At 40.2% G+C, this 17,235-nt stretch overlaps 1 protein-coding gene across 2 annotated transcripts in view; it reads right to left on the bottom strand.

The window, feature by feature from the left end:
* Positions 1–8,313: 8,313 nt before the first annotated feature.
* Positions 8,314–17,235, bottom strand: part of pdzd8 (PDZ domain containing 8) — a 40,586-nt gene continuing 31,664 nt past the window's right edge. Inside the window, exons 4-5 of one of the 2 annotated variants that reach the window (XM_084561611.1) lie at positions 13,655–13,823; positions 8,314–13,559 (exon numbers count right to left, since the gene is read on the bottom strand). In XM_084561611.1, the coding sequence (XP_084417737.1) occupies positions 11,206–13,559; positions 13,655–13,823 (2,523 nt within the window). In that variant the 3' untranslated portion in view covers positions 8,314–11,205. The remainder of the gene's footprint in view (positions 13,560–13,654; positions 13,824–17,235) is intronic. The other variant, XM_084561612.1, reaches the window with a different exon arrangement.

The raw sequence follows: 17,235 nt of genomic DNA, 5'->3' as shown, positions 1-17,235 counted from the left end.
AGAGGATCCATTGTTTTCACATGTAAACAGGAAACATAAAACTAGGACTAGCAGCTGGTTAGCCAGTTGGAAAACCGCTTGCCTGGTTCTAAAATGTTTCCCCATAGTATTCATGTTAATCTACGCTAACCAACTGCTTGCCCAGCTACGCATTTACATATGGGGAATGAGACTAATATCAGTCCTCCCATTAAATCCGTAAGAAGTGAGCAAATAAGCACAGTTTCCAAACCGTTTCTTGAAGGAAGGAATATGTTGCGTGACATTTACAAATTACATTTTTAAAATTTGATTTGACACAGGCAAATAATATGATTAACCCACAGCATAATGTGATGAATAATGTATGATTACAAAGTAATGTCATTAAACAAATGAAAAAGAAAAAAAACCAACTTCCCATCAAAATGAAACAATGCGGGACCAGCATTTTATTAAAGTCTGTCATTTTAAATGGTCTCACCTTCACGTACAATCATGACCCTACACAATAGTAATTTAATCATACTGCATTCTGTCAGACTCGTGCAAAACTGACCTGAGATTTCACTTAATGTTTGCTGAAAGGCCCTCCTCACTGATCAGTTATATACCACCTATTGCCACTTGTTCTTGGAGGCCAAGGCCAAGGGCGATCATTTATTTTTGCCTAACTTTTCAAGAGTGGATTTAGAAAAATGAATGACAACTCTTTTCACCAATCATTGTCTTTGCTTAGACCAGTTATAGGCAGACACAGCATAAAAGAGTTGCCTTAAATCAGTATATTGTTGTAGATATTTTACAATAAGCCTGTAACTATTGGATTTCGTTACTGGGTGCGTTTCAACCCATAAAGAGAAAAGTCCTACAGCCAAGCAGAGTGACAAATTATGCGACATATTATATGCTTCTCAATAAATGTCTAAATTACTGTTGACTGTTTGTCCTTTAAAGTAATTTCCCTGTTAATATATTTTTTTAGACAGATGTAATAGCAGGAACTCAACATCTTCTCTGATTGCGGCCTTTTGTTGTAAACAAAACCAACTCAACAGCATTAAGTTGGCAAAATTTCAAATGACCCCACTGAAATGACCCACTTTACATTATGTCTGTGAGGGAACCTCAGGCTGATTCCAAATAGAATATTCTTTACTTAGTCCTATTAGTTTTGTCTTTTACAATTCAGTTATATTTCTTGTTTGTTTTATGTATGTCTTGAAAACTCTGTAAGTCTTTAAGTAGTTGTTACACCACAGTACTACCAGTCTCACAGAAGTGATGGTACAGTAGTGAGGGCCAGCATTTTGATTGTTTCTTAATGCAGTGAGGAGTTATTTGGGAATGGGAATGATCAACTCTCGAGCAATGACCAAACAACTCCAGAGACAGAGGAAAAGTTAAGACATTAGCCGAGAAAATTAAATTTGCTTTTCTGCACTTGTGTACCATTTTTCATTCAGTGCAAGGCTTTGTCACATTTTCATGTCCCTCATTTCCCCTGCATCTGTCCTTCAACAGCAGTAATGTTGCTTGGAGCATCTATGGACTGTGCCCACTTAGGTCAGGGTGACGGACCAATCAGAGCAGACTGAACAGACTGAAAAGGCATAAAACTCAATTCTTCTGGTGGAGCCTGGTACCACGCTGTTTGGATTTCATTATGGGGTGTGTTTCAAATGATGCAGAGAAAAAAAAATAATCAATTTGATTTTTAATATAGCCAATTAAATGTGGTTGGTTGAATGTTACTCTTCTGTCAATCACTACATAAAGCCACCATAAATGGATCTTTGAAAGAGAATTTCCAACAGAGCAACTCTAGACCAACAATTGACCATGAAAATGTGTGGGCGTGGAAGTTGGTCAGGCTTCCAACCTAGAAACAAACATGACTCTGCAAGACATTTTATGATTTAAATCTTATTTTAATCAGTTTCATTGAAAGTGGAACTTCCAGACAAATTAGCAGTAACTACTGCTTCCTCTAATTAGTAATGTGATGGATCATTTGGGGAAATTGGGGGCACTTATCTGCAGGCAACAGAAAAAAATAATATAATCTGGAGTAATTTATGCAATGAAAAATCATATCAAAATAAATATGCCTTGGATGGAGAGTCCTCTAAGTGGGGATTGTCCCACAGCCACAACAGTAACATGCCCAGATGACAGTGAAAGCAGTCATGGGTGGGTCTGAAAGTTTTGCCCAGCTGCAATTTGATTGTTTACAGACCACATGTTTTTATCGTCAGCACAGCAGATATTACCACCATGAAGTACATTATCCTCCATAGCACAAAGAGTCTGCCTTTTGAAGAAAAACCTTTTAGCACACACCAGCCACAGGAAACTGTCAAAAAAAAAGTATTGGTGCAAGAAATTGTGCAATTTGGGCAGCGGTGGTAAATAACCAGAAGCTGAAAACAAGTGTGGCTATGTGCTCAGTTTAACTGTTACCTGTGTTAAGTAGAATTGTGTAGTTTTCTGGTCTTGCATCTGTCGGTGATTGTTGTTCTACATTTACTGTACAGTACTGTTCACCAAAGGAACCCACTGCCTAAAATGAGATGATGGGCGTGTTGTGAGGTGGGTAGAACATTTTCTCTGTTAAAACAGTTACAGCCCAAATTCTGTTGGTTGAAGTTCTGTTGTAGATAATCAGCACAAACACAATTTTACATGTTTCAGAAGGACCAGTGAAGGAAATAAGACACTCTGCTATGTAACTAACACTGCATCATTTTTTTGCCAGTTTCTCTTTTTAGATCATGTATTGGTATTGAGGCTTACTCAACAGGGGAAAAAAAGGAAGCAATCAAGGGGAAAGAGAGGCATACAGTTGAGGTCCGAGTTGAAATCAAACCAGAGAGTGGACATTGTAGAGTAATATCCACTGTAAGGTCAGCTACCAGGATGCCCCAGTTTCAATGTCTCGTAGGCTAGGTACAAAGAATTACAAAAAAACAAACAAAAGAAAACAGCATCTTTAAATTTGCTTTTAAGCTGAGTTAATATTATGTTTCTTTGACAGCCAGTGACATTATTTCTCCCAAATGAACTATGGTGGATGAATAGAATATTATTACTGCTGGTACTACTTCTCTACTAATACTCTACTTCTCAGAAAATCTGCAAACAATTACACTACAAATGTATTTGTTCATAAATGTATATATTTTTTTGATTTCTGTAGTATTCATTGTGTTTATAACACACTGGATTTTCTGTCACATACATTATTTTTTTATATATTATTTTGATTTATTTTTCCTTGAAAACCTGCTGGAGAGCTGAGAAAAACTGGATTTTATCATAGTAGCAAAAACATTATGATTATAAACAACAAACTGAGTGATTTCTCAAAAGTGTGACCTATGCTGCATATGTTTTTAAGTAATATTGCATGACATGTATTTATTTTTGAGTATTTTTTGTGGTTTTGTTCATCCAGAATCTGTTGCTAACATGTCAGTGTAAGTCTTACATGTACAGTATGTCATTGGCTGGATGTTTTTGTTTGTTTGTTTTTTCATTTTTAGAAAAAAAAAAACATATGTCCTAATAAATGTGGGATACTGTATTCTGAAAAGCAGCTTCCTCCTCAGAAACAAGCAGCACTGACACTAAATATATGGGCAGTTGATTGTTGGCACCATTACCATTTGGTATACTGGGCATACAGACAAAATGTTAGTCCCAAATGTTGCTTCACATTATTACCGTGACAGTTCAAGGTGAACAGAGGAGTAATATGCATGCTTTTCAGTTTGGCCACAGAAATACACTCAGTGGTTGCCGGGGCTGAGCCCTGGAAGACAGCAGAATAAGTTGCCATGATGGGGAAATGCGAGAGCAGACACACTGTAATCAGCTTGTCCATCTCAACACTGGGCTTCAATTACTTTTGCAGATGCTCTTACAATGCCTCCTTTTCCTCTTCACTAAGAACCCAGACAGTTATTGTTCTTGCATCAGTCTAGCAGTAAGGAAACTTTACCCATTTATACATCATATTTTGTTGTCTTTTGGGTAAGGAACGCCTGATGCACTGTAATCAAATATATTAAGAAAAATGTGATTGTAATAACGGAGCGAGGGAGGGATGGTACACAGCTATAGTGAACCCTCATAAAAATGTTTTTTTATTATTATTTTCCAAATTTTTAAAACTACATGAACAGACACAGTCTGAACAAACATAACATAAACCCTTCCCACCCCATACCCAAAATGCCAGACCAATGTTGGAATACATATACATATAGCCAGATGTTTAAAAAGAAATAAAGAAAAGAGGAAAAAATTAAAAGTAAAATTTCCCAACAGATCCTCGAATGGTGTACCTAACTTTTTCTAGATGGACATGACACATAACCTTTCTAATCCAATGTCCATATGTCGGAGGTTGAGAATCTTTCCATTTAGAGAGAATAAGCCTTCTGGCCAGCAAAGAACAGAATGCAAACATGTTTATATTGCACTTACTAAGAGAGCTATCCACTGGGGTCACCCCAAACAGGGAAAATAAAGAGGATGGGTGTACAGTTTTACGACATGTTTTGGAGAAGGCCTCAAAAATAGATTGCCAAAATCTATACAGCTTTGGGCATGTCCAAAACATACGCAACAGTGTGGCTGGAAATTGGACCAATGAAGACGTCATTTCACCACAGCATGTCTTAGGCATACAGAGAAGGAATAAATCCTTTGAATAATCTTTTGCCAGACTGGCTCTGAAACAGGCTCCTCCAAGTCTGTTTCCTAATTACGTTGAAGAGACTCCAAATTGGTCACTTGATGTGAATTGATCAGTTTATAAATTTTACTGACAATTTGACTGTAGAACATTTAAAGTTGAGTCTAAAAGTGACATGGGAGGGGATAAGGGAAAACAGTCTGAGTTACATATAACAAAACATCTGACTTGGAGATACCTGAAAAAATCCAACCTGTGAATACCATTTTTTTTGTGATTTATGTTCAAAGGAGGCAAACTTACCATCTATGTAAAGGACGTATAGTGACTTAATTCCAATTTGTGACCAGGAATCAAAGGCACCATCAATTACTGATGGAGTAAATGTGTTTTTTGTCACTGGAGCGGCAAGCGACAGCCCTGTAATGTTGAGGGATCGTCTAAACTGAATCCAGACCTTCAGTGTATGGGTAACAGTCGGGTTGGACGTAAAATTAGAAAAAGGCTTATTGAAAGAAGATCCTATGGGGACACTTAAAGATGTTTTTAACATAACTGGATTGCAGTGGGGGTAAATTTTAAAGACAATTTCAGGATATATGTGGCAATTCACAAGATTATTTTTACTGTCAGGATACATCTCATGCCATTGGGAATGGGTGTTGGACTAAATGCCACTGAAACTGTTACAAAAAAAAAAACAGTAAGAGATGGATTAAGCCCTGCGTCATGTTTCTTTTAATAATCATATAATTTCCGTGTATAACACAAACATAAAATTTGCAAAAATTCAATTGAATTCAGTTGTTAAGTCAATCACAATACAAATTTTGTCAAGACGCTTTAGGAAATCTGGTCTGAAACCCGTCCTGAAACCCCCAGAGGAAAAACTGTCTTTTAACAGGAAGAAACCTTGAACAGAACCCAGCTCATATGGAGGGACCCATCTGCCTAAGGCCAGCCGGGTACAGACAGAGGAAAGAGAGAAGAGAACAGTAGTAGGAACGAGATAAACATCCATCTGTCATACATAGACATACATCTGACTAAAGAATACATGTAGAATCTGATGATGATACAAAAACAAGATATAGCTGATGATGTTACATGACAGTTTTGTAATATAAATAAAGCTGTTAGTGACAACACTTGTCCTATTACAGGAGAGTTAGCTGCTATAATTTTTTAATATAAAAGGCACCATAGGCAGATTGGAGAATGATGCAGTTACGAGCATATAACATGCTATACAGTAGTACCAGAATTTCATGAGTAGTAATAGACAAGAAATTAGATAAGAAATTAGAGGACTGGAGCTTCAACAGAGAAGCTTCATCAAAAAGGAAAGTCTTAGGCCTAACCTTAAAAGTGGAGAGGGTGTCTGCCTCCAAACTGGGATCTGGTTCCACAGGAGAGGAGCCTGATAGCTGAAAGCTTCCCATTCTACTTTTTGAAATTCTAGGAACCACAAGTAGGCCTGCACTTTGAGATCGAAGTGATCTGTTGGGATGATATGGTACAATGAGGTCTTTAAGATACGATGGAGCTAGGCCTTTAAGCCTCTATCCAATGAAGAGAAGCTAAAACTGGAGTAATATGATCTCTCTTGCTAATTCCTGTCAATGCTCTTGCTGCAGCATTTTGAATCAATTGGAGGCTTTTTAAAGAGCTATTTGGACAGCCAGACAGTAATGAATTACAGTAATCCAGCCTGGAAGACACAAATACATGAGGTACTTTTTCAGCATCACTCAGCTGTTAGGGACAAATACAATGACTTTTGTTTTGTCTGAGTTTAAGAGCAGAAAATTAAAGGTCATTCAAGCCTTTATATCTTTAAGAGATGCTTGGAATTTAACCAGCTGATCACTTTCATCTGGTTTCGTGGATAAATATAGCTGGGTGTCATCTGCATAGCAATGGAAGTTCAAGTCAGAGAATAATAAGAGTATTGGTCCCAGCACAGAACCCGGAGGAATAACTTACTTTTGTATAAGCAGAAGAGTAATAGCTTTCAAATGGTATCTTTCTCATAGATTATGGGTACATCTCACAAAAATACTGCATCAGCCTAGCATAAACTGTATATAAAGACAGACAAACCTTCCATTACATCATGGGATTCCTAAGCTCAGAGTGGTGGCTCCCACTGTAGCCATCTTGGAAGATTACCATGCGAATCTCAATTCCTTGGTCAACAAACCTGATGAGCCTTTTACCCTCAATGGGATGAACAAAGACTTGTGCATGTGCTGCTGTCCTCTGTTTCACTGAAATTCAACAGTGGATTACATCTGCAGGGTTTCCATCGATACTGAGGAAATTGCACAGCTGAGAGAGAAAATGAAAGGCAAGAGAATTGAAGATGAAGTGCATGGTTTTAGAGCATGTTATGACCTCAAAGCTAAAATTAATAATGCTGAAAGATGAAAAGACATTTCTTCCACATAGTGTTATAAGCCAATATGTATCCTGGATAGCCTCTCAGCACATCTCCTTGCATTTATTTCATTTTTTACAAGTATGAAATGAAGAAAAGCATACAATAACTCCATGGAATTAATCTTTAAAAAGAAAACACAAGAACTGTGAGAAACTGGAATAAAGCCTTGTGGTTGTGTATTCATGTTCATATTATGTATGTCCGACTATGACTATGAAGGAATTTTATACAAGTGTGTTTTTAATACATGTATTTAGAACAGTGACGTTGAACTTTGTCTGGGATATAAAATGTCAATGCTTTATCATTGTTATTATATCAAACTTTCGCGGGACATTTGTCATAATCAGCTGGGATTGGCTCCAGCAGACCCCGCGACCCTTAACAGGAATAAGCAGTTACAGAAGATGAATGAATGAATGAATTTGTCATAATTAGAGGATAATGTGTTGCTGCGGGTAAAATAAGTACTGAACCCATCACCATTTTTCTCAGTAAATATATTTCTAAAGGTGCTACTGACATATTGGTAACAACGCAATGCAACCCACACACGCAAAGAAATCAAACCTTAGATGTCCATAAATGAAGTTACGTGTTACAAAATGGAATGACACAGGGAAAAAGTATTGAACACATTCATTCAGTTCCAACTGATGGCCTATGAAAAGGTGTCTCACTGCCAAGGTGTCACACAAGAAACATCTCATGATGGATAAAACCGAAGAGCTCTCTCAAGGCCTTCGCAACCTTGTTGTTGCAAAACGTACTGATGGCACTGGTTACAGAAGGATTTCTTAACTTCTGAATGTTCCAGTGAGCACCGTTGGGGCCATAATCCGGGAGTGGAAACAACATCAGCCGGCCACGACCATGTGCTCCTAGCAAGATTTCTGACAGAGAAGTCAGACTCCACTTGTGAAGAGCTTCAGAAAGACCTGGAATTAGGTTACACACTCACCAGTCATGGCCTATATGCATGCTCACCACGCAAGACTCCATTTTTATTTGAAATGTAAGCATGCTCCCCTTGCTGTTCAACATTTTTAATATAAATAAATCTTAAAAAACTATATTTGTGTAGTATTAAATCTGTCATTTAACATCAAGTTTTGCTTTTCCTGGAGGGATACATCCTGACCTTGTGCATTTTAAGTTCTCCCATGTGATCAAACCATAAAGACAGGAATTCATTTGATCTCGTTTATTTCGGTTATGTACAATAAAGTTTCAACACATGAGCCTTTCTTAAAAACTGATGTACAACATCCCTCACGTACTCACACAACGAAAGAAAGAAACAGCATCTGGACCTACTGATAGCTGTGGTGGGCAGTCAATATGTATGTGCAGGCTCAAAGGTTAGAGCTACGGGGTTGGGTGGGTAGATGTGTGTGTGTGGGGGGGGGGGTCGAAGAGCACATTGTAACAGCAGCAGCAAAAGCAGGGCTTCTCAGGCCAACAGAGACATTTATGGAATAAAGTGAACTCCCACAAGGTTCTAATTGGTACCCCAAAACCCATAGTTGGCATTACCAGAAGGATGGGCATATAGACTACACACTTTAAAAAGAGAAATCACAGACATGGTGACTCATTCCCAATTATCAGCTCCATTTCCTACAAAAATATTGCACAAAAAATCTGGATATACAGAGATCGAGAGACTGACAAGTACAGCAGCCAGTTAGCCATTATCTACATAAGCAACATAGCTGATACATTGGAAAGAACAGGAAACATGCCCTTCATGCTACATGAAAGGAAAAATCTAACCTCTTCTAACTCATTAATATTTGGGGTGATGCTCATAATTTCTAATTGGGAAATCTACCATTAGCATGTTTCTGTAATCAAAGAAAACGTGTCACACATAAAACAGGAATCCCCAGATTTTAGACTGAGACTGTCTTAATTCTGCTTTTTCCATAGAAAATAATCTAAAAGGTGCTGCATTCAGTGGCCAGCAGAGGATATGAGGCCACTCTGGGCACACAACAGGGGTATGGACACAGGTGCAGAAACTGGCTAAACCTTTGCTGCAAAGCAGTGCAGAGTCATCTGACAAGCTGGTGTTTGCCAATTACTTGCTACTTATTTATTAGCTCTATCTATTACTTTTACTGTTTTCTTGATATCAACATAAACCTATGGCTGTTGTCATATTTTTATTTGAATTTTTTTGTAATAACTACCACTATGCAGTGTTTATCTTCTCAGCAATCAGTCCAACTGGTCTTTCTAGATTGTTTTTCGTCTTCCCTCAAAATAAAAATAGCAGTTGCATTAAGTGAACCAGAGTGCAAAAAAACAAGACCTCCTATAAGTGCAGTGCAGCTGTAATTAACACACCTGTGCTTTTCCCACTGTAACAAGTCATAATGACTTCTGTAAAGGTTTTTTTGAATTTGAGTTTTTAGAACCTGATTCTAACAATTTTTAGAAAGCTCTTATGGAGTATCAACCGTCAACCTAGAGCTGTGGCACTGAATATCAAAATACCCATCAATATATAGAAAGAATTGATCATTGCCACCAGAATATATTTAGACATTTTTCAGTGTGAAGGGTAGATTTTTCCTCTTGAGATACTAGAGAACGATGTTCCCTGTTCACAAACAATTATTTTAAAGTTGCCATCTAAGGTTGTAAAGACAGATGAACAGCATAGTGTTTTGGGAGCTGAAGCAGATTATAACAGAACCCCTGTAAAAGGCTAACATTAATATTAGATGTTTTACAAGGTAGCAAACAGCTGCAGCTGTGTATAGACAGAAAAGGGCCATACATTCATTTGGGTAAGAAAACAACATGAAAGCATCTATTGAAGGCAAATGATCTGCAATAAAAATCATGTGATTTCTTGCATTGCAGAACCCAATGTTTTGTTTTTGTTGGAGGGGTTTTCTGAACAAAACATGACTTGGCAAGACATGAGAAAATATATACACTGTTAATTATAATAATGATAATAAATAATAACAATTAGTAAATTAAGAATTAATTCAATATTAACACTCAGGACAATTACATCTTACATCTCCAACGATGGAAGGTGTAAGGTATTGTTGTAAATTAGTTACATAATTAAACATATTTATCCTAACCAATACAAATAAACACTAAATGAAAAACATGATTTATATATATATATATAAGGTTCCACTGTCAATAATACAGCTGCTGCAATCCCAACGAGCTTTGTGAGCAGGAAGTCACTTCTAAACTCCAAATATTTTACAATAAAAAAGTGCACAAAACAAAAGATATCACTGCCCGCAGCACCCTCAGATAAATGTGATGTGCTGCTGTGTCTGCTTAACCTGCTTAAGTCACGCATATATATATATATATATATATATATATATATATATATATATATATATATATATATACGTATATATGCACACAGCCAACAAATACTAAACAATTATTTTTCTTTTCCAAAATTAAAATGATTCATACTAATTAACCAAAGATGCCCATTTTCTAAAGGCCTTATGTCAAAGCTGGCAGTGACATTTTGAAGCCACAGACAACAAAACCGGAGGATAATGCAATAATGCAGCACTACTGAGGGCAGGTAATGGTGTAGCTTTCAAGATTCCCTTGTAGAACCCAAAGCATGGAACCAGGATCACACTGTACAAATCAAAACATCAATAACATGCACCGATCAAGCATAACATTATGGCCACCTTCCTGATATTGTGTAGGTCTCCCTTGTGCCTCCAAAACAGTTGTGACTCATCAGAGAATGGACATGGGCCTTCTGAGGGTGTCCTGTGGTGTCTGGCAACAGAACGTTGTTAGTGGGTCCTAAAGGTTAGGGGGAGGGGCATCAGTGGATCATCCCACAAATACTTGATCAGTTTGGGATCTAGTGAATTTGGAGTCAGTGTTATTTACTTCTCCTGTCAGTGGTCATAATGGTATGCCTGACTGGTGTAAATCCTTGGGGAGGAAAATCATTCTGTCCTTTTCATGAGAAAACATTTAAATCAAACACTGGACCCCAATATCTAAAATGGACGGTGGAAATTTTCCAATTTTTAAAATCACAAACTGTCTTTGTAAGTCTTTAGTGGAGTGCCTCCACACAGATCTGCTCCTCAGTAATGTCATCCAGCAGTTGCACCTCCACAGGGCTGCATATGTCACCATCACAGACGTCTGTCCCCATCAGGGCTTCTTCCTCCAGGCCTTCTCTGTTGCCTTTAAAGGCTTGCTGCTCTGAAGGAGAGGTGCTCTCCACTGACTCCAGGTCCTCAATGCCAGCACGGTAGTGGATCATTAGCAGGGTGAGGGCTTGGAGCCTCTCCCCAGACTTGGCCAGGGCGGTACTGATTAGAGCTTTGCGCCGTGCATCTGCGGTCTCCCTCTCTTCCATCACAAGTGTGTTATTGTGCTCCAACTCTTGGTCAATTTCTTGCTGCAGCTTATCCAGCATCAACTCCAGCTTCTGTGAGCGCTCATCTGTGGGCAGTCCCCGGTACAGATCACGGCCTATCTCCTTCACAGCAATAAACACACTGTCATCCAACCCACCCTCCTTACGTACAAGTTTACTGCTGACACCACTGCCAGCAGGTTGCTTTGAGGGACTGGCACCGCTGGTATAGGTCTCAGTATCACTGCTCTCATTGTCAGATGTGTTGGGAGTGTGCTTCGGTGAAGGCTCTACCACTCCAGGCACCACATCAGTCACTTGCTCAACAAACCGAGTCTTGGGCACCTGGCGAAGATTAAGCAGGCGGGAGCTGGTATTGATGATATGGCGTGTTAGGCCAGTCGTGGCCCGGTTTATGGTGGATTTGGCTTCAGGGTCAGCTCCACGACGTTCAGCTGCTGCCACACAGAAAGGGTTTTCAGCGAGGCACTTGTCCTGGCACTTCTTGTGGCAAACGTAAGCGCAGATCATACATTGAGAAGCTGCCTTCGTCCAAACCTTCTTCTTGCAATATTCACACCAGGTAGGGTTCTGAAACTGAGTGTCCTGAAAGTTGTGACGAACCTCTGCTACGTGAATAGCGCTGTAGGCCAAGTCATCACGGGGTGCTGAGTTGATGGGATCCCTCTCTCTTAGATCTTCATCATGGAGGCTCCCCTCTCGCTCCCTTTCTGGGATGCCCCCTGGACACTCTAACTCACCCTCAGCTAAGTAACAGAAGTTCAGAGTAACATCTCCATAACACAGCTTCTCATTGAAGCCCTTGTGGGTACCAAGACTACGCAGGGCAGTGCGACTGACGTTTGCTCTAGGCTCTGGAGGCCCTAATCTAAAGATGCACTGGTACTCGGCAGAAGATGTGGCCATACATTCCAAAGCTACATGCTCCAGCTGGAGGCTGACATGACCCAGGCACAACAAACTACCTAGCTTAAAGGGATCTTTGCACCACAGGGCCACATTAAGGTACTTATGGTTGCTTTCCACCTCAAACACCACAGAGGCCTTGGGCCAGCGGGCTGACTGGTTACGAAACATGGTTTCTGGGGATTCCCACAGGGAGTGGTCTTCTAGACTGTCTCGTGTGCTGCAGGAACTCTCTGAAGCTTTATCCTTTGCTTGATCGACTTTGCTGCCGCTTGTCACAGTGGTGGGTGCTAGATTCTCATCACTGGACTCTGTTGGCTTGGTAGACTGCTTTGACTCAGCCTGTCTGACAGATAACCTCTCAGTGCCAGCCTTATCCTCACTGGGTGGAACTCTTTCTGGAGATTTTTCGGGAGCACTGATGGTTGTAGTCTCAGTAGCATTAGGGTTAGTAGAAGTGTAAGTAGGTGAAACAGAATCAACTGCTTCCAAAAGACTGGTTTCTGAACTGGCCGATGTCAACCTTATCTGAGGTCTAGGTGGCACTGGAGGGCGAGAGGGAGGAGGTGGGGGAGGGACAGAAGGGCGCTGCAGACCCTCTGCTGGATCACAACTTGTCTTATGCGGTGAGGGCTTTGGTGACTCTTTGGGCTGGGGCTTTAGTGGTGACTGGAGACCCACTAGGTTTAACTTGCGGTTTAGGATGGGTGAAATGGTACCAAGGGGCTTAGAGGCCAAGTTGGCCACAGTCCTTTTGGGGCTTTGGTTTACTGAAAGCAAGAAATCCTCCTTGATGTCACTGGTATTTGTGGTATTGCCATTAGGGCCACCAGTCTGATTAGGTTTTGAGTCCACAACCAACTCTTCAAACTCGGAGTCCATGTCTTTGCTGTCGGATATGTCAGAAAGGGTGGTGATGGGGGCTGGGTCTTCTTCATAGCCTCCTGGTTGGGGAATAAAACCGGTTTCCTCAAGCTGTCCAAATCCTTCTTGCACAGTTCCCAGGCTTCCCGACGAGGGAGTCTGGTGTCGAACAGGCCTCTCATATAATACCAGCACCCTTTCTCCAGCCTGTTTCAACAGTTTGGGCACTTGAACCGATGATGTCACCTTAACACCTGTCAACAGAAACAAGAGTGGGAAAGTCTTCAGTAAACAGGACAAAAAAGAAAATGTTATTTAAAGTTTAAAGTGTTTATAAAAGGTAACACACTCAGACCTCCAATGGCAATGAGGCGATCACCCTTCTGCAAGTCTGCCAAGGCTGCAGGGGAGTTGGGCGTAACGGTCTCGATGCTGACGTGCACTGCATCTCCCTCAGTAGCAGAAACATGCCTGAACGTCATCCCCACGCTACCACATGGCCCTTTGATAACCTCCGTCTGATGCATATATGTAACAAGAGAAAAATTAGCAATTAAGACCAGCATTGGTTAAGAGGTTACAGGCTGTCTATGTTTACAACTGTTATACTTCATGCAATCATAGTAATGTAGTCTGAAGTAATATGATTCATTTCTGATCAGTGGTAAGAGGGTTAATCTAATTTTTGCAATGCAAAACAGAAGATTCTGCACTCTTTTAACCTAATTTTCCATCCATCTAATGTGGATGGACAGATAGATAAGCCTAGGGTTATCAAACATATTAAGAGATGAAAAAGATTAATCTAAATAAGAATCATGCTGAAGGGCTTTAAAATATTGCATTGTTTGATGTTGTAGTGTTGCACATTGTTAAATTAAACATGTAACTAATCTAACAAGAACAAAAAAAAACAAAAAAAAAAAACAGTCCTTTTTGTTTACTGCTGAGCACATTTCTTTATGTTACAAGTCTACAACCAGCACCTAACAACAGTGACTGCTTATTTGTTTAGTCCAGATACTGAAGAATAGGAAAAAAAAGGTGCCAAATGCTTAAAGTGCAACACTGGCATCTGGCTTCAGCACTTTGATGAGAGACTCAAAATGAAACTGGCAATTTTGTGAGAGAAGAGAGAGCTGCAATTAAGCCCCCTCCCCCAGCTGCCTTAATAACAGCCACTGCACACGGTATAAGTCACATAGCCCACAACACACCTGTTGTGATGCGGAGGTGACCTGTTTTATGTCTGACAGGTCGTCTATCAAATGAAAGCAGATGTACAGATACGAGAAGTTTGTGCCTCCTATGCAGATTACCATCTCTGTACATAAGCTTGTGCCATTTTAACTGAGATCGGTGGAGATTATCAACACGCTATTGACATAAATGCTGGGCTATTCCAGGTAGAAAGAAAAGAGCTAAGTGGGGTTGATAAAGACAAAGAAAATGAGGATGGAGATGATACAGGTATCCTGGTTTCAAAGAGATTGAAAAGAAGGCAGGCATGATGTGGGTAGACAGAGACGAATGACTGTAATTTCCCCTGCTGTCATTTATTACTGTTCTGCTGGAAGGCAGTGATTGAGTTAGAGTTGGCCATGAATAAGCAGATGATCTATACAAGCTGGCATGTGAGGTGGAGGCAAGGGGTTGGGTTGATGGGTGGATGGCTAAAGTCTAAAGTAGTCTGAGAGTGAATCGTAATCTGTATTTTTGGTGGCCTTCCATTATGGTGGACATCCATTTCTCCCAACCAGTGTATCGTTCAAGGTGCTATGCATGTTTTGTATAGTCCGTCTCCAACAAATACAGTTTTAAGTAATTGCCTAAAACTGGGCATTGGATTCTAGTTAATAAAGCAGAGGAGTCAAATGTGTGATAAATGCACCACATCAGTCACTTGCTCAACAAACTGAGTGTTGGGCACCTGGTGAAGGTTAAAGGGGAAATACCGCTTTTACAACCTGGACCTTATTTGTGGCATATAATGCGATCGTTTACTCACCCATATAACTCTGGTGTCATTTTTAGTCCTTCGAAAGATATTTAGCTCCAGCGGAGTGCCACATATATCCGTATAGTGGGAGTGATTGGGGCACCGAAACGCAGCCTCTAAATAACGTATTATCTGCCGCAAAACTCTTTAATTTCACTAATATTTTGTTATGATATGCTAGTGCTATTCCCCGTTGAGTCCGGAGTTACCTGTTATCATCATCCGGGGTCTGTAGATCCCACATCTCTGAGCGCCACGTGCACCCTGCGTGGCTTGTTCACCTGTAATTTGCTACTGCTAATTTTTAGTGTGTTGCACATGGCTGAATATTTTTCAGATTCCGAGGTTGCGGACGGCGACTTTGTTTATGATGGACGTCCTTACCGTTTTGAGCCAGAATGTACGGATGAGGAGCTTCGTTGAAAGGAAGATGCAGAGGCAGAGAGAGGAACAGCTGGCCAAAGAACAACAAACTGCTGCACGTCCGCGAATAGATAACAGGTAACTCCAGACTCAACGGGAAATAGCACTAGTGTATCATAACAAAATATTGGTGAAATGAACGAGTTTCGTGACAGATAATGCATTATTTAGGGGAAGCGTTACGGTGCCCCGATCACTCCCACTGTATGGATATACAGGAGCTAAATATCTTCCGAAGGACTAAAAGTGACACCAAAGTTATATGGGTAAACGAACGTATTATATTATATGCTAGAAATAAGGTCCAGGTTGTAAAAAACAGTAGTTCCCCTTTAAGCAGGCGGGAGCTGGTATTGATGATATGCTGTGTTAGGCCAGTCGTGGCACGGTAGAGATAAATGTTGTGGCTAAAGAGCACAACTTACCATTGATCAGCTTGTTATGATGTAATGTTCTTTGGAGAAACCTTAGGTCCTGGCATTTATGATGGTGTTTCATATACCACTTACTCTACCTAACAATGCTACAGACCAAACACACATTTAAATCACCCAAACAGAGCATCACAGTAAAAACTAGGCGTTTTTAACAATATTGAGTAAGTTTGGGATTGCATGCAGAGACAGAAGACAGACAGAAAAGGCAGAAAACTGTGCATGTGTGCCAAGAAAAAGTAATTTTAAAGTCAAGTGTTATCACACCAAATATTTATTGATTTGAAGGAGATGGCAGAGGGTGGTCCTGGATAGATATTTACTGTATATACATACCCTGAGTGAGAGAATATTTTTGGCATTTATTAAGTTTTCATGACAAGAATATACCAATAAAAGAACAACATCAGAGGTATCAGCAGGCCACAGTGATGATGATGATAAAGAGAGATCCATATTGAGGAAGTATAATTCTTATTTGATGGCAGGCCTGGGACACTCGCAATTCCAAATATGAGAAATTGGTGAATATTATGATGAAATTACTAATAGCTTGATCTGTGCCACATAACTACACTGCTCAGAAAATAAAGAGTATAGCATCAAGTTCAGCAATGGAGGGGGTTGTTGATCCGTTTCAGCTGCTTTGGTGTTCATGAAATTTACAACATGCGCACAAGAGGGGCAACAATTTTTCCCTCCTTATCTTTTCCGTTTTCCACTATTTTTGCATTTGGCTAGGGTCAGCGTCACTGCTGGTAGCATGAGGCAATACCTGGACCCTACAGAGTTGCACATACCAACTCCTCCACGATGGCACATCAATACATACCAGTGGCAGAAGGTTAAGAGACAGGCAGTTACACTATGAGAGATGGATACGGCCAAAGAAGGTCCTCAACCCATCAGCAAGACTGGTATCTGGTCCTTTGTGCAAGGAGGAACTGGATCAGCACTGCCACAAAATAACTTCCAGCAGGCCACTGATGTGAATGTCTCTGACCAAACAATCAGAAACATACTGCCTGATGTCCTCTAGTGGGTCCTGTGCTCAATGTCCAGCACCGTGGACCT

Source organism: Chelon labrosus (genome assembly GCF_963514085.1).
Source record: "Chelon labrosus genome assembly, chromosome: 15".
Classification (NCBI taxonomy): Eukaryota; Metazoa; Chordata; class Actinopteri; order Mugiliformes; family Mugilidae; genus Chelon; species Chelon labrosus.
Note: the sequence above shows the minus strand (reverse complement) of the source record. Positions and strands in the feature narration are given on the sequence as shown.